The 18029-nt window shown below is 42.9% G+C and overlaps 1 protein-coding gene across 2 annotated transcripts; it reads left to right on the forward strand.

The window, feature by feature from the left end:
• The first annotated feature begins 7627 nt into the window (after positions 1-7627).
• LOC137160401 (perilipin-3-like) lies at positions 7628-13437 on the forward strand. 2 transcript variants are annotated; one of them, XM_067558962.1, is made up of 6 exons: positions 7628-7703; positions 8261-8444; positions 8720-8793; positions 9500-9647; positions 11980-12167; positions 12887-13437. In XM_067558962.1, the coding sequence occupies exons 1-6, from the start codon at positions 7641-7643 to the stop codon at positions 13211-13213; spliced, it is 984 nt and encodes a 327-aa protein (XP_067415063.1). In that variant the 5' UTR covers positions 7628-7640; the 3' UTR covers positions 13214-13437. The 2 variants fall into 2 exon arrangements, with proteins under 2 accessions (XP_067415063.1, XP_067415064.1); XM_067558963.1 differs by having other exon boundaries at positions 12995-13437.
• The last annotated feature ends 4592 nt before the right edge of the window (positions 13438-18029 follow it).

Consider the following 18029-nt stretch of genomic DNA (forward strand, 5'->3'; position numbering starts at 1 on the left):
ATGTGCTTTGTTATATCCCCCTTTGGTTGTGGATCTGAGCAGTTTGTTTCCTTTCCCTACTATTGGGACTTCACATTCATTCTCCTTACAGCCTATCACTCTCACTGCTGTAACATCACCAGATCACTTCACAGTTTGCATCAGATGGCCTGCTATCCCTCCTGGTTTACTGTCATCAGCAAAATTGATCCCAGTTGAATTTATACCAAAGCAACACATGCTGGTGTTTAATGCTGATTGGGGTTTTGAGCTAGGTTGGCTAAAATCTCTGGAAGTACTCAAAGAACTTGGCATGGGGTCACAGCAGGAGTGCCACTGCTCAAAGACAGAAGGTTTTGAGCCATTTGACAGAAGGTCTGTCTGTCTGTCTGTGACCTAGAAACTGCTCTGTGAGTCCCAATGAGAGGACAATGGGCTATGATATTCTTCACTGGACTTGGTGTCCACATCCCAAAAATCTTGACCACAATTATCATCATTCTTGGCAGTCTCCACTAGGAAACCAAGGGTTAAACTTTCCTCCCACTGAAGACCCTAGGAGGGCAAGAAGAGACCACCCTGAAGACAGCAGAACTGAAGTGGGTTGTAGACTATTGAGAACCCCAATCAGGAAACTTCCAAGTTAAGGGTATTCCTAGGATCTGTTGGTGTTAGGAAGCACAAGGGGAAGTGTGGGAATCTCCCAAACTCAGGCTCATGAACCTTGGGATGAATCTGGCCAGAGTTTCAGAGTCAGTAAGGAAACCAGGTGAATTTAATCTGGTGTGAGGTATATTATGAAAGTTTTGTACAGCTCTGGGCCTGAGCTCGCATGATATATTAGTGAAAAGTACATACAGTCAGTAAATCCAGATATGTGATGCTAATCGGGAAATAGAAGTCCACAGAACATCCCCCTTGAATATTTCTTTGCTGATTATTTTTCGTATAAATTACCACTGTTATCACGCTCATTATCTTGCAACAGGATTCTCTCACAGAATTGCTTGCAATAGCAGGAACTGGATTTAATAATCCAGGAGGTCCTCCCTGTCCTATGTTCCTATGTTCAATTCCTCATCATCTGTAAATAGTCTGAGGAAAACTCTTTGGGACAAAGGATCATTTTTTAAATCTGTGTTTGTACAGCACCTAGCACAATGGGGTCCTGGTCTATGCCTGGGCCTCCTAGTCATCACAGTAGTACAAATAGAATACATTTACTGTGCTATTTTTATTTTTTAAGAATTGATAGTATTTGCTGCTAGTGATAGCACTCAGATAATACAAGGGTATTTAGATAGTGAAATAGTTTTTTATTTCAATTTAGAATATTGGATCTTCTCTGCCTGGGGTGATTAAAGGGAGGAATGTTCAGGGAAGAAAGGAAGGAAGGAACCTGAACTTGGAGACTCAATGCAGGTTTGCTGCAAGATTTGCAAATGAGCAACACCAAAGGTTTGCAAAGTTCTAATTTAAACATAGTCTAATAGGCCAAATTCATCCTTGGTGTAACTCATTATCGAGTATTACCAATTCTCATTATTTATCATGTGTCTTACAATATTTGGTATTTTTCTTAAAGCTCCGGTTTCTGAAGTCACGTGACTATGTGAGACTCTCAGATTTCATTTAAAATAAAAGTAAGTTTCTAGTCCTCATGAGTACAGAGAGAAGCTTGAACACATTAATCAAGTGCACCCCAAAGGCTCAGAAACCAAAAGGCAAAGAAAAAGACCCCACGTTGATTTTAATTCTTAAATCTTGTGATATTCTTGTGATAATCTTGTGATATTTTGGGACCTGACTCGTGATTTTTGAACACTTACAGTTGGCAATATCATATACCTGAAAAGAAGCTATACAAAATGTAGCAGTTTGACAGTTTAGCAAAACCCAGCACAGGTTTTCAAGAACATTTTACCCTGGTGCTCTGCCCTCCACTGATTGCATAATAGAGTTCAAGGTCCTGATATTCAAAGTCTTACATGGGATTGGCCCTGCTTATCTGAGAAACTGTGTCTCCTTTTGTGAGCACAACAGCTATGTTCCACAGACACAATGAAATCCTCAACCAACAGTGGGAGATTTGTGATTGCAGGACACCAGGAGCTAGATTTCACTTTCTCAAGAGAAAAGAATGACCATCAGCCTCCCCCTATTCAGAAGTAAATGTAAAGCTTATTCCTTTGACTTCTCTGTCCATCTCACATACACACAAACAAAACTATAAGCTAAAGAAGCAAATTCTCCTACAGGTTTAAAGAGAAAAGAGATGTGGTTACTGTTATTTGTGTGTGTAAATATATGGGAGCTGCTTAGACACTACAGCAATAGGGGACATATAAAACAGGTAGATAGAACATCATTCCAGTGAAATTAAACTAAGGATGGATTTGACTTAAGCTTTTGTGGTGTTTTTTTGTTTGGTTGTTTTTGGTTAGGCGAGTCTACTTTTTTGAACTTCAAACATAGAATTTTAGCATACAATTTTAGATAGAACATAGAAACTCTGCTTTGTTATTACCCAGAAAAATCAGTGGAAATAAATATAGGCACATCTCCAAAGGCTAATGCAGTCATGGCTGATTTACACAGTGTAATTACCAATAAACTGATTGTCACTGGATCTGAAGTAAATGTTAAACTTTGTCCCCTTTTTACATTTCTAGTTGGATGTTTTGATCTTGTAATTGGTGATTCATCTCAGCCCTACTTCAATAATACTTGATTGTGCACGATGTGTTTATTGATGTCATTTATTACAATCCTGGCTAAAAAAAAAAAAAAGCCAGTTATTAAATCTATGTGTCATAAGAATTAAGGCTGAATTACTTATCAGCATCATCTAGGGAATGTCAGACACAACCAAATCACTTGCAATAGATGTAACACTTTTGCAATATCATGTGGAAAAAAATCACGTTTTTTTTTAAAAACCTGCGGGTTTTTTGGAAAAACAATTACATTTAAAAGTAACAAAGGATGTTGATGTTTTGTGGTTGAAACCTCCTCTCTGTGTTTGTCCTTCGCTAGAGAGTTATTATTTTTAAGCAGAGGGAATGAGGAGGTAATTCATTTGCCATCTGGTATAGAACTGTGGAAAAACACCATTCTCCGGTTCAGTGCTCCGGTGGTTTCAGTTGGCAATGGCCAGACCTCAGAAAGGTTCCAGAGCCTGGGCTAGGTTTGGATAGGAATGGGCCCAAGCGCCAAAGGTTGTGTCTAGATCCAAATATTCCAAGAGGTTCAGATCCAGGCTTTGGTTTTGCCTATCTACCTACAAAAGTCAGATTTGGAGCCAGGTACAGGGGGACTCGGTCAGGTGATTTGGTTTGGGGCTAGCTCCAGATCTGGATGCTTATCCAATACTTATCTGAACTACATTGTAGCATCGGAACTTCTGAACTGGAAATCTCAGGGGAACAAGATTTTCTAGTTCCAGCAGGGCCAGAAATAGCACAAGGTGTGTCTTTCATAATAATCTATATTGGTACTAAATATGGGCCCAAGGGGTCAAACTCAAATATGAGGTTTTGATTCAGACCCATCTCTAATTGATACTTTTGCTTCTAATCAAAGGGTATGTCTGCCCTACAGAGACATTAGTGGCATAGCTACTTCACCTTAGCTATAACGACATAATCCTATAATGTAGATACAGCCTAAAGTGACAGAAGGGGTTTTCCCGTCAGATTAGGAACACCACTTCCGCAAACGACAGTGCGTAGGTCAATGGAAGCATTCTTTCATTGACAGAGCAGTGCCTACACTGGGGGTTTGGTCGGCATAGATACTTTGGTCAGGGATGTGGATTTTTCACACCCTGTCCAATGTAGCTATGTAGAACTCATTTTTAAGTGTGGACCAGGCCAAAATGATGATGTACAGTGGCAAGAGCTCCAAATAGTTTTGGGTCCAGCTGCAATTTCACACAAAGATTTAGTTCTGTGCTTACTCTACCTGAACCTGTTCACCCAGTCCTAAATTCAGCCTCCAGGGACAAGATGGATTAAGTGAATCTGTGGCTCTACACACAGTAAAAAGATTAAGGTCCATTTTCTCCAATAGCCTCCCCTTACTGGCTTCATCCATTATAGCTCTGTCTACATCCACTCCTTATACAGTGCTGGGAGGAACAGCAGCCCCACATGGCCATTTGCTCTAGGAGATATGGATCTTAGCAGCTCCAGAGGATGTAGGAGACACAGCAGCTTGGCAGGGCCCTTGGCCGCAAAATTAGCTGATACAATTTTGTATGTGAGGTGTTAGATGTACAGGGCTAAATTTAGCCCTTCTGAAATCAGGTGCAAATCCCACTGAACTCAATGGGAGTTAGGTCCACTTTATTATTTATTAGCGTTACTTTAAGTGCCATTCCCTTTGTGCTAGGCACTGTGTACACATATAATAAAGAGATAGTGCCAGTCCCAAGCAGCTTACAATACAGCAGATGGCTATACCACACAGATAGGGGAGCCCACAGAAACCTATGATCCTGGGACACTCTGCAAACCCCACAGATGCGGGCTTGATTCTCATCACAGAAAAGTTTTAAACTCCCTTTCAGTGCCTCACACTCAGCCTCCCATTATCTTCATTAGGGCCAGGATGTCACCCTAGGTCTCTTCACTGCCGTTAACCTGATGTCCTTCAGTGTTTCTGCCACACTGAGCTGCCTGTTAGGCCTGACGTTTCTCATCCAAAACCTTTTCCTTCACTGAGGAAGAAGTCTCTCTCCAACTCCTTCCAGCGAGTTAGGCAGGCTCAAGTAACAGTTTCCAGCGATAGTAAATTATTGAGCAAGACTGGGCAGCTGATTTCATCCTGGAGATGTTGCAGGGGGTGAAAGTAGCCATGGTATGTGTGAGGGGAACAAGATGGAAAAATTCACTCCCATTCACTCAGCAATGGGGCTTTCCCCGACTGAAACTGGCTAAAGGAAGAGGAACAAAAATGCCCAGGGTCTTGGGTTTTTCAAAGATGTCTTCTTCTTCCTCCAGAATCTTTCATTAGACTCTTCCCCAGTATATCAGCCTCCCTAGTGTGATTCACCAGAGGCTACTGCCATGGGTACCTGGCCTTGCCCAAAATGGTCACCACCAGGGGCAGCCCTCAATTAGGGGTACTAAGTCCCCTCATTATTGTCACTGCTGTGTACTACGGCTGATGTACTGTGGACTGTAATGCTACCTACTGCTCATTGTTAAAAAAAAGTATAAAGGGGCAGGGCAGGGCTCCTGTGACACTGATGGCAGTGGGTGTCAGGTAGGAAGGGGAAGAATTCTGAGCCTGAAAGGATGGTGTGGTGGTTATTCTAAGTCTGAATGTGTTGAGTGGGAGAGATTTCAGAACTGAAGGGGTGTTTTTGAGCTGTGGAGAGGTTAGGTAGAAGGAGGAGAGTTCTTAGCTTGGGGACCATAGATGGGGGGTAGGCTGAGGGGTGTTCCTAGGTACCTGGGGACTGGGTTAAGGGGAGCTGAAGGGTCTGAGGATTTTCAGAGTTGGGAGAAGGCTTGTTTGGGCAACGTTGACTGCAGGAGGGAATGGAGTCAATTGGCAAGTGAGGGTGTAAGAGACCTTAATCTAAGTCTGAATGAGGCTGGTCCAGTGAGTTTTGTTGTGTATTTTTTAAATGTTCTGCTTTTCTTTGAGGTGCAAGGAGGAGCTGGTAAACAGGCTTTTACTTAGCTTTCCTTTGCATATGAAATTACACACTAGCTTTCCAGCCTGAAGTTTAATGCTTGGCAGCTGGGCCTTTAAAAGTTTTCAGAGCTGTTAGTCAGACTAGAGAATCAGGACTTATTTGCAAATTACATTGGAGGATTTGTAAGGTACTGGTTTAAATTATGAGCATTGGGCTAACTTTTGAGGCCTCACTTGGCCTCTTTCCTTAAAGTTTGGAGCTATGAGTTGTTTTTCTAAGATCCCGTAATTAATAGCAAATGTGTGTAAAGTGCTAAATGTTGTTACTAAGGTGCTCCTTCACGCTGAGCTGTGTGGGGAATGGCAGAAAGCTAATTTAGCTCCATTTTAAAACTGTTTTCTTAAGCTACAAATATTGGTTGTTTGTATGCAATGCAGCACACTCTGACTTTTTGAATTGACAGGAGGGATGAATACATTCCAGATGTATGACTCAACATGAGCAGGAGCTGTGTTCCTACCCTTTGAAAGTGTTTTCCAATCAATAAAGAAAAAACTAGTAGACAGGATTCCAGGGTTCTGTGCTAGCACTTTCAATGACATGTTAAGTGACTTACCCACAGTCACACAGCCTCTATGTGGCTTAGTTTATTCCCCATTAAAACGGGAATAGCAACTATATATTTATTCCTTTTGACATGAATATCAAAAGGTTCCTTATATAACAGGTAACTAGTGACTAAGGTTCACTGCAATACAAAGCAAACACATGTGGCATTCTATACGTTTGGAGTAATTTCATAAAACATACAAATCTATAACAAGGAGATTTCCAGATATTTCTGAAACTATACAACAATGGATTTCCCCCCCAAAAAAACAACCCTGCAGTTATGCAGGAGAGAAAAAAATTATTCAGTTCTGAGCCAATGGGGAAGCAGGGATTTGCATATAAGAGCTGATTGGGCCAGAGGTGAGCACCGCCACTGAACTCAGTTGCAGACAGTCATAATGTAGTAATTTGCATGTATTATTTGATTGGGTAGCATTGCTTCGTATGCCAGTATTTATCTCTGTGCAGGTAAACAATAGAAATGCCGTGATTTGTCACGATTATCTTTAGCCAATAAAGAGGCAGAATTTTCTTGTCCATTTCAATGTGTAATTATCTCGTAAGTATTGAGGGTCAAGCTTTGAAATATTCAAGTAAAAAGTGCTTGACTGCTGTTAAAATATCCCTTGAATGAGATAAAATGCACAAAATGTTATTTTACGTGAGTGCTGCGGGTGAAGAATAAGACCGATGGAATAATCTGTACACCTGTAGACCATCCCACCAGTGATGAAAACGAACACATTATCACCCACTGGCAGGTAATCAGAGCTGCTGCTGCTTCAGTGAACCTGGGAAGGAGTTGTGATTGGAGGAAGGATTAAGTTATGGTTGAGGCACTGGAATGGGAGTCAGGAGACGGGCGTTCATTTTCCAGCTCTACCACAGATTTCCTAGGTGGCTTTGGGCAAGTCACTCTTTGTGTCTCATTTCCCGGTTTTCTGCTTGAATGTTCCATCCTTTTCTCCATCTCTGTCTGTCTTATCTAATTAGCATTTCAGGCATAGGCGTGCGCAGCACAATTCATTAGGGTGTGCACCCAGGGAATTTTCATTAGGGTGCGCACCCATGATCTTTATCAGGGGTGTCAAACTCAATTCCACCAGTGGGACACATTTGAATTACCCGCCAGTAGAATTCTCGCCACGCGCTAGTCTCTGCCGCAAAATGTCCCGAGGAGTGCTATTTCGATGGCAGATCGTGGCGTGTTCCCATCCGCCGCTAAATATCCTAGCTCCTTCTTTTTCGGCGGCAGCTCGCTGGGACTTGCTGTCCGCCAAGAAATCGCGCTCCCTCCTCTCTTTTCGGCGGCAGTTCTACCCTCCCGCAGGCCGTATGTTTCAAACACCTGCATTACTCTGTTCTATCTTTCTGTTGGCTTTCAGTGATAAATGACTGCACCATGTCGTCTAAGAGGACCAAACTAGACACTGCTTCCTCAGAGAACTGGGAACAGAAGAAGCAGGTGGGTACATCCAGTAGGAATATGGGGCTCAGTAGGCAGGATGCTGGTTTGCACTATTAAGCACCAGCCAACAGGTAATTCAGGCCACCCCTACACAGAAGTGTCAAAAAATGTGCCTAGTGACTGTTGAAATGGTCCAGAACTGAATGAATGTGAATACTAAATTCTCCATTCTGTGCCAAGAAAGATAGTTTGACATGTCCTAAGCTGGTGTAAATTGGCTTGTCTATGGTTGGAGGCATGCTAATTTATATCAGCTGAGGAGCTCACGTTAGGTTTATAAGTAGCATCGGGACTAGTACTCTTCAGCCCTCCTCATCCACTCTGGTGACGTATGTCAAGCCCAAGGCTGACACAGCAAAACTTGTGTCTGGCAATTGTTCAGCAAATTCAAAGGTGATTTCTAGAAACCCAGATGACTTAAATCTATTCCAAATAGCCGTTCCTTTGTTCCATGCTTCCCTCTGTTATGTTTTCCCATACAAAAAGACCAAAGCAAGGCTTCTTAACCTGCCAATAAATCTATGCTGATGTGACTTTTTCTGTTTTGCTTCAAGAAACCGAGTGGTCTACCCTTTGTTAGCAATGTCTGTCACTTAGTTTCTACTAAATATACTTCCATCAAAAAGAGACGCGCATACATCAGATCTATGTGTACGGGGACAGAGAAAGGAGTGAAGACCATTATTGAAGTTGCGGTCAGCAGTGCACAGCCAATTCTGACTACGCTTGAACCTCAATGTGAGTAAACTGAGATAGAGGGGCTCTCAATGGGAAGGAAAGTGTAACTCAAAATAAAAATTCAATGGGAAATTCGTCATTCAACCCAAACTGTCACACTTAGGTGGTGTGCAATTTCTCAGCAATTTCTATGCCTAAAACCAGCTAGAAAATTGGCCTCTGTCTCCACTTGTGATATGGCTGATCTGAGAAATATGACATATAAACATAAGCCAATCTATTTTTACTCACATTGAAAGAGAGATAAGAAACTAATTCCGTTTGTCTCTCTCTAGCTGCAACAGTAAACTGTAAGAGTCTAGATTCGGTTGAGGAGAAGCTGCCTGTCCTTTGTCAAGCCACTGATCAGGTAATTATCTTTTATTCCACTAGAGACTTCTTATAGGGCAAGGTTATGATCTGTTCTATTTAGGGTGACCATCCGTCCCATTTTGGCCAGAACAGTCCCTCTTTTAAAGCCCTGTTCTGGCCATCCTGACTTTTTTGGCAAAAATGGGCATTTGTCCTATTTGTAAGAGCTGTGACTAGAGCTGTGATGGCAGCTGAATGCCTTGCTGGAGAGTTGTAGCGAGTTGTAGCCTATTTTGCAAGAATACATCTGATCAAAAGATGTGTAATTGTAGGTTTCACTAGACAATAGGACACAGTCCATGTATTTTCAATTCAAACACTGGGAATGGTGGGGCAGTGGACAAACACACATTTTCTGGTGACTGCAACCTAGATAAAATTAGATGACACAAGCCTCATATCAGAGATGTTCCAGGACAGCATTATGTTGAAGTATCTATTGTGTGGAAGATTAAAACTCACAATAAGCAGAAGGTGGTGTCCCATCATCAATTGATATCTACCCTATTTTGAGATGAGATCTTAGGTCAAAATTTTAAAAACTGGAGCTGCAGTGTTCAGCACTTTTGAAAATCACCTCATCTTATTAGATGCCTTATTATGAATTTAGAAGACTAACTTTAGGTACCCGAGTCTGAAAATTTTATCCAATATCTTTTTCTTTCTATATAAAACAAACTTTCCTTTGACTATTTTATTTTCAGGTTGTTTCAGATGCAGAGCACCTCATGATGTCTTCCAAAGTGATCAGTGAAAATGATGCAGTGACCAACAAAATAATGGGAATGGTAGGCCTGACCAAAGACACCATCCAGGCCTCTATGGAGACCCCCAAAACTGGAGTGATGAATGGTATGAGCACAATCCTGGGGTGAAAAGTGTGTAGGGCTGACTGGAAAACAAAAATTCTGATTTACAACACAATTTGAGGTTTTGAAATTAGTTTTTGTTCCACATCGGAATGAAAATGAGAACTTTCAAAAATATTCATTAAAAACCACAAGAGAGCCCCCCCCGAGAATAGCCATGTAATTAGGGCACTATTCTAGGATGTGGGAGACCCAGGTTCGAGTCCCTGATTTGGAGCAGGTAGATGAACCTGAGTGCCCCCACAGCTCAGTGAGTTCCCTACCCGCTAGGCTATCGGCTGTTCTGGGATGGGGTTCTCCCTTTCTGTCAATTCCACCCTAGAGCTGAGAAACCTTCATGATGAAAGTTTCATCAAAATCAATATGCTTCTGTGAAAAGTTTTAGTTTTGCTTTTGATGAATCTGAGTTTTCCAATATAAAAACATTCTACAGAAAAATTTCTGGCCAGCTTTAGTCACATGGCCAAGAATGAAGTTTAAGCAGAGCTGAAGACCTCTGAAGAGCTGGCACAGCCCTACCCCCCATGGCTGGACAAGTGGGTAAGAACTGGTCTGGAGCAAACTCCGGTTGGGAATTTCAAAGGAGCCTAAGGGAGTTTTCCACTTTTCCACTGATTTCCAGTAAGAGTTGAGGACCTAACTGTCATAGGTCCAAAATAAAATGGGGACATCCCAATGTTCCACTCTTTTCCTTACCTTGGACTTTCCTTCTAGACGAGAGGTCAGAGGCCAATTCAAGGGGGGCATTCTGTACCCAGTGTGAACCCCAGGCAGCCAATCCCCTTGATGTGGCACAAACAGTTGCAACAACTGACTTCAACTTGCAAAATTGCCTTGCACAATTATCTTAATTAGGAGTTAGCTCAATGAAAGGTCCTTGGCTAGTGGCTGTCATAATTTTTCATCCATGTAGGCCTTGGACAATGTGCAATAGGAGCACAGCAGCCTCGCATGTCCATTTTGAATAGGAGCAGAGGGTACAGGAAGGTGTAAGTCTTAAAATCCATGTGCTTCTATTTTGGGGGTGGCTGATATAATATGAAGCCAGTAAATGGGTAGATGGCCCCTTGCATTGATAAGACCAAATCATTATCCACAGGATTCCCACTGTAACTAGCTTTAAGCCATGGGCTGCTCCTTCATTCTAGTCCTTGCTTTCATCCATTCACCCCCCTGTTGTGTAAAAGGAAGACAAATATCAGACTGACAGAAAAGGGTGAGTTTAAAATATGTCACTAGGCATCCTGGGAAGTGAGACTTGGCCAGAGCCGCAATGACATATGTTAAGCTATTATTTAACATATTTGTTTTCCTGAAGATTGTTCAATAAAATGCACACATTTGGGAAAGCAAGATCCCAAGCCATAAAACTATTACTGGCGCTGAGTGTGTTTACATCTGGGAACACAGGCTGTCACCAGTGGGGTGTTAATGCTTCACTGATAGGGAAATATAAGTGTGTCGGTGGGGAGGATGTTGTCAACTGTGTGGTAAATGATAATGTTTCTTGCCAAATGGGTAAATGGTAATAACTGGGGAGAAGATACTTTAAGAATCATTCATCTTTCTAGAAAAGCACTGGCTAGTTTCAAAGAGGAAAAGTGGGTGAAAAGAATTGATGGGGGTTTAATTCCCAGGACTGCCACAAATTCCTGTATTGCCTCAGGCAAGTGATTTCAGCTCTTTGTGCTTCAGTTCCCTATTTGTAAAATGGGGATAATATTTCCTTCACCCACTGTCTGCTTAGATTATAATTCTTATGGGAAGAGACTGTCTGTACAGTGCCTAGCACAATCAGACTTACTTCAGTTGGGTACTATTTCTCATTAAAACAATACCACCACGAGATTCCTGGCAAACAGTGGTAATGGTGGTGCTGTTGCCTAAGGGCCAGATTTGTAAAGGTATTTAGGCACCTAAAGACGCTGATAGGGACCGAATGAGATTTTCAAAATGCCGAGGTGCCTAACTCCATCAATGGGAATTAGATGCCTGGGAACTTTTGAAAATCCCATCTGGTGCCTATTTACCTTTCTGTGTGCCTAAATACTTTTGACAATCTGCCCCTCAGTGTCTATTGTACACGTAGAACATGTGCTGAGCTGTTTTCCTAAAAGATGTGCTTTAGGAATTATGGTGGGGAAGTTGTATGGCTCGTGTTATACAGGAAGTCAGACTAGATGACAACAATGGTCCTTTCTGGCTTTATAATCTGTGAGTCAGGCTTGCAAGAGAAGATCTGGGGAATCTGTGGTCCATTCTGACACCGTCGCCTTTCATCTGGTGGCAGAATAACCTTCTCTTGTGTCTTCCAGTTAAACCTACAACTTTTGCAGAAGAGCCTGGACTGGCTTCTGCTCAGCAGCAGCAAGATTATGACAGTGACCTAGTGGTTTTGGGCACCATGATGACCAAATTCCAGCAATGTGCTTACCAACGTTCCCAGAGCAATGTGAGGGATGCCAGCCAAAGCATCTGGGATGCTCTTCAAACTGGATACCTGGTAGGAACAAAGTTCTCCTTTCCCTTTCATCCTTCTCCCAGAGATGCTCTGGGCTGGGCCACAATATAATTACTCTTCTTCTTTGAGTGGCCTCTGCATATTTCCACTGTGGCACAGCCAGAATCAATGGAACCTTGCAATGCCCATTGGAGCACCTTGCACCTTCCCCTTGTGACTCCAAATGTTTGGAGGGCAGAGCTATAAAAGCACTGGAGCACTGTCATAGTTCCTTCCAGCCATGGTGGCGGATGGAATGGGGATCTCACCTGGTCCATGGACCTAATTTTGTCAGAATGTGTCATTCCCAGTGCCTTCTTCACTAGGATTAGTGTTAGCTTCTTCAGTTAGGTAGTTGTTTTAGTTCTCTTTTTCAGGTTTGGCAGCTTCATTATTGGTCTTTGTCCAAGTAGTGTTTTTTTCTTTAGCATTCCATCATTATAAGAGTCAAAGATTGCAAGCCTTCTTATTTATCTTGGCCCCTTCTAGACAGTATATAATTTCAACAGAAGCTCCTCAATGGCCAGGGGGAACCACACCAAACCGGGCTGGATTGGCATAGGAAACAACAAAGAGAGTGAGAACAATATTTCTGTACTGCCAGTTATTCAATCATGGGGGACAGTTTTAGGATCAAACAATAGTGTAGTTGTAGACGTCTTCAATTTCAAAAGATATTTTGAAAAATTGTACCTTCACCATTATTAATTTGTTTCTTGCAGCTGCTGAAATATTGCATCATTTCTCTGATTCATACAATTACCCAGCCACTGAAGACCATCTACCTTATCCTACTGATTAGCATTGAAAACTTTCCCATCAACTTTCAGAACAAGATGCAACAAGTTTCCCATACCACGGAAGTGCTCCAGGCTTCATTCTCCACTCTTGAATCCTTTCAAGACCTGTCTAGAAGAATCTTCTCACAAATCTGGGAGAAAGTGACTGAGGAGGAGGAGTGTACGAGTGAGCTGTTGGAGTATGTTGTGTGCAGTACACCTCTCTGTTGGTTCGTGTCACTCTTCAATGCTTTAAGAGGCAAAACATAAGCAGACTCCATAAAAACAGCAGAATATGGATAAGAAGACACAAGTGAGAAACAAGGACACTGTTTAGACTGCAGAAGTTTGGAAGCTGTTACAGGACAGGACTTCTGTGTGGAGCTAATTTATCTGTAGAACTGTCAAGTATGCCAACTGAAAGTTTTGATCTTTGTGAACTCAGCTCTGAGATGACAGCTGAGTCTCAGAATAGTCTGGTAGTAAATGAATAAATCAGGTTCTTTGAAAGTCTCTTTGTTCCTGAAATCTGCTTCCTGAAATTCATGGAATCATTTAAATACAGGCTGCAGGAGTGGAAAGGGAACTAACTATAAAAAGTTTGACCTTGAGAAAGGTTTTTGTTTGGTTACAGGCATGGTAAACAGAATCCATTTAAAACAGGGAGGGTTAATAACAGATTAGGAATTTTAGCAGATAATAAACAGAACCTGCCTTTGCATAATCCTTTAGATTCTGTTGGAATTTCAATTGTCCCCTCTGATGACTAGAAAGCTCATTAAGGGCAACATCGTGATTTGTCCTATACAGCCATGCAGGACAGTAAGGAGGAATGGCTGAATAGGGAATCACTGCTCTGTTACTGATGGGATAACAGGCTCTGTGTGGCTGCCACTGTCCTCCCCAATGCAGGTGTGAGGAGAGTGGGCAGACCAGAGAGACGAATACATAGATCTTCACTGAATATCCTGGGAGTCTTGCACAGTGGAGACCTGCTTCTCCACTGCCTTGCACCTCGTCTTGTCATTTATATCTGTGCACAGTGGGAGTGAAATGCTGCCGCATCAGAGTGCTAGTGTAACCCAGGCTGACACAGTGTGGCATTTTGTCCCTCCACCCCAGTAGCCAGTTCATCTAAAGTGTGTGAATTTGCTACCGCCTTTGAACCAACTTTGAGATAAGTTTATGGCAGGGATGGTATGAGACAATGGCATGGTATGAGACAATGGCAATGGCATGGCAATGGCATGGTATGAGACAATGACATGTAGCCGATCTGCAACTGTTAGCAGCAAATATCTTCAATGGCTGATGATGGGACTGTAGATGGGGAGGGCTCTGAGTTACAACAGAGAATTCTTTCCCAGCTGTCTGGCTGGTGGGTCTTGCCCACGTGTTCAGGAAGGAATTTTCTCTTGGGTCAGACAGTCAGAGATCTTGGGGGCTGAGGGGAGGGGGTTGCCTTCCGCTGCAGCATGGGGAACAGGTCACTTGCAGATTGAAACTAGTATAAATGGTGGTTCTTTGTAACTTGAAGTCTTTAACCCACAATTTGAGGACTTCAGTAACTCAGTCAGAGGCTGGGGTCTATTACGGGAGTGGGTGGGTGAGGTTCTGTGGCCTGCAATGTGCAGGGGTCAGAGTAGATCATCACAATGGTCCCTTCTGACCTAGATGTCTGAGTCTATGAATCTGGATTCTTTAGCACAGGTAACAGAGGCTCAGTTTGACACAAGATGAAGAGACCTCACTAGAGCTGAGTGAAATTTTTTTAATTAGTAGAAAATTTGCCCTAAAATTCATTTTTCAGGACACAGAAACTATTTGCAAATTCAAGCAAAAAAATGGGTGAAAGAAATTGAAAAACTACAAACAGTTTGTTTTGCTCATTTCAAAATGAAATGTTTCTACTTTTTATTTCGAATAGGTTCTTTTTAACCATTTCAGAATGTTTCATTTTGACCATTTGGAAATGAAACTTATTTTTTTCATTTGGAAAAGGTGTTGTTACTTTTCAAAATTTAGCTAGATTTTTAAAAAGTGTGTGTGTGTGGAGGGGGGAAGAAAGGGATGGTAAAAAGCACCCAAAACCTATGTGAAATGAAACACTGAAAACAATTAATTTAGGGTCAAATGAAATGTTTTGTTTGACTTGAAACACATTATTTTCATCTATTTCATTTTGATGAGGAAAACAGAAAAAAATCAGCTTTGATTTGAACAAACTGATTTTTATTTTATTTTATTTTATTTTTTGGTTCAGCCCCTGAAATGAAAAATTGGCTATTTTCTCAGTCCTAGTCCTCACACAAATATTTTAGTGTTGCGTGGTAGTGTCAAGTGGGAAAAGAAGCAGCGAAGGGGAAGTGTCTCAGACTCTCGATCTAGTTACTCACTTGGGGTAAATGTACATAACAGAAGGTGATAGCACTAACATACAAAGCCCACAAGGGTGGGAATTAAGATGGATTCAGCGGTGAGTAGGTATCAAAATTGAACTAAAGAATCTCAGCTGCTTCTGGTTCGTCCATGATGACTCTTGCTATCCCACCTAACTGAACCAGCTCCTCACACATCCTCAAAAATATAACAAGTAATGCCATAAAGTGGTTTGTGCCACAATGCTGTACTGCACAGTGAGCAAGAGGGAAGCTAATGGGAAATTGTATCTTTATGCAATTATGCTCTTTTTACAAATGTTGACAAATTCCTTGAAATTTAACTGTACTGAAGGAATATAAGCTGTACATGGAGAGAAGCCTTTTCCTTAAGCTTTACAAACTGCAGCCAGAAAGAGCATTTGAGAAATGCAGCTTCATAGAATAAACAAAGTAAAATACTTCCCAATTCAGTTCCTTGGAAAAGCTTGTGCCTTGCAAGTTAAATGACAAAACACACCGGGTAGGACTCATTTTGGCAGAACCCCAAAACACTCATTGGAGGTCCTGCCAGCCGTACATTTCTATGATTCTTGCATTATCAGGAGTAGCTAAACTCAATCAACATTATGTGACACTAGAGTGTGACTGATGTACTGTCGGGTGCAGCAGCCGTTGCTGCTAGCTGGGGACTCCTTGTGGAGTTGGAGCTGCTCCAGGCCTTGGAGGAAGGAGGGTAGGAAGAGAAGCATTTCTCAGACTGAGGTGTAGCTGAGGGAGAGAATCACAGAATCATAGAGCTAGGGTTGGAAGGGAGCTCAGGAAGTCATCTAGTCCAACCCCCTGCTCAAAGCAGGACCAACTACATCATCCCAGCCAGGGCTTTGTCAAGCTACACTTTAAAAACTTCTAAGGATGGAGATTCCACCACCTGCCTAGGTAACCCATTCCAGTGCTTCACCACCCTCCTAGGGAAAAACTTTTTCCTAATATTCAACCTAGACCTCCCACTGCAACTTGAGACCATTGCTCCTAGTTCTGTCATCTACTACCACTGAAAACAGCCTAGCTCCATCCTCCCTGGAACCCCCTTTCAGGAAGTTAAAGGCTGCTATCAAATCCCCCCTCATTTTTCTCTTCTGCAGACTAAACAAGCCTAGTTCCCTCAGCCTCTCCTCATAACTTCTCTAGGTCACTCTGTATCCTCTCTCTACCCTCCATCATATCTACCACTCCGCCGACCTTAGTGCAAATTTGCTGAGGGCACAATCTACCCCATCCTCCAAATCATTAATGAAGATGTTGAACAAAACAGGCCCCAGCACCGACCCCTGGGGCACTCCGCTTGATACCGGCCACCAACTAGACATCGAATTGTTGATCACTACCCGAGGAGGGAGAGACGGAGTTTCTGACTCTGAGGGAGAGGGGTTAGGTGTCAAGGTCGAGATGGAGCCATAAGCACAGGCGATGGAGCCGTGAGCATGGGCGTGTACCTGGTGCGGTTCATCACGTGCCTTGATAGCTGTCCCTTCTGTGACATGAGGGAGACCCTAGCACATGTATATCTGGAATGCGCTGGGCTGAAACTCCTATTCCAGCTCCTCCAGAACCTCTTCCTGAGGTTCTGGCTGCACTTCTCCCCACACCTCTTCCTGTGTGCATACCCCATCCATGGCCCCACAAAGGCATGCGACCTCCTCGTCAACCTCCTCCTCACTTTGGCCAAGGTGGCATCTATAACACCAGAGAGAGGATGTTGGCTGGCAGGATGTTCTGCGACTGGGGGGCCTATTTCCGTTCCTCCATCCATTCACTCTGGGCCACGTCTGCTGATTCCTTAGCTTCTTCTGAGGAGCAGTGGGCACTGTATGGGGTTCTCTGCTCGGTGTCTGCTTCAGGTTTTAACCCTTTGACCTTCACGCCTCTTCCTGTGTTGTCATTTGTTGTTCCTTGAAACTAATTGAGTCCTGGGCCCAGTGACTCCTCACCTTTAGGCTGGGGGGAGGGGCTTTTAGCTGTGCGTGGACTTGCACCAGCCCACGTCCTGGAACCCAAATAGTAGTTGGCAGGTTGAGTGCAGGTGGGAATGGAATCAATTGGTGACTGAGGGCACGTCTACACTTAAAACGCTGCATTGATGCAGCTGAGCTGCTGTAGTGCTTTAATGAAGACGCTCTAATGCGCTGGGGGAGACCTCTTCTATCGGTGTAGTTAATTCATCTCCCCGAGATGTGGTAGCTATGTTGGCGGGGGAATGCTCTTCTGCCGACACAGCGCTGTCTACATGGGGCAGGGGAAAAGGGGTTAGGTTGGAATAACTACGTCACTCAGGGGTGTGGACATAGTTATACCGATATAGGCGTGTAGTGTAGACCAGAGCTAAGGCTGTGGTGAAATAGTGGTATGAATACAGGGGGGCATGGTAGAAGAAAAGTTAGATTAGAAGGTGAGAGATTGGAAGTAGCAGAGAACAGGGCTTGAATTGAGTCACATCATGCCTGACACTCTTTTCCAGGCAGCCATTTGTTCTCCAGAGTCTGAGCTGTCATTTTTTAAAAAAAAACAAACATGGAAGTCTCTGGCCCTTAGGATTATGGAAAACACATTGAAAACATGAAAGGAGCACCAACAGACACACAGGCATCTGCCTGCCTATGCAGAGAGCCTGAAACAGGAGCTCGGAGACGTGTGAACTGCCCTATTCA

This window comes from Emydura macquarii, unplaced genomic scaffold (genome assembly GCF_026122565.2).
Source record: "Emydura macquarii macquarii isolate MOO-44397 ecotype Brisbane River unplaced genomic scaffold, CSIRO-AGI_Emac_v2 contig_2205, whole genome shotgun sequence".
Taxonomy (NCBI): Eukaryota; Metazoa; Chordata; order Testudines; family Chelidae; genus Emydura; species Emydura macquarii.

Coding starts and splice junctions, on each gene's coding strand:
- LOC137160401 (XM_067558962.1), top strand. CDS start 7,641: ATGTCGTCTAAGAGGACCAAACTAGACACTGCTTCCTCAGAGAACTGG. Junction 8,445..8,719: donor GACTACGCTTGAACCTCAAT/GTGAGTAAACTG, acceptor GTCTCTCTCTAG/CTGCAACAGTAAACTGTAAG. Junction 12,168..12,886: donor CTCTTCAAACTGGATACCTG/GTAGGAACAAAG, acceptor TGTTTCTTGCAG/CTGCTGAAATATTGCATCAT.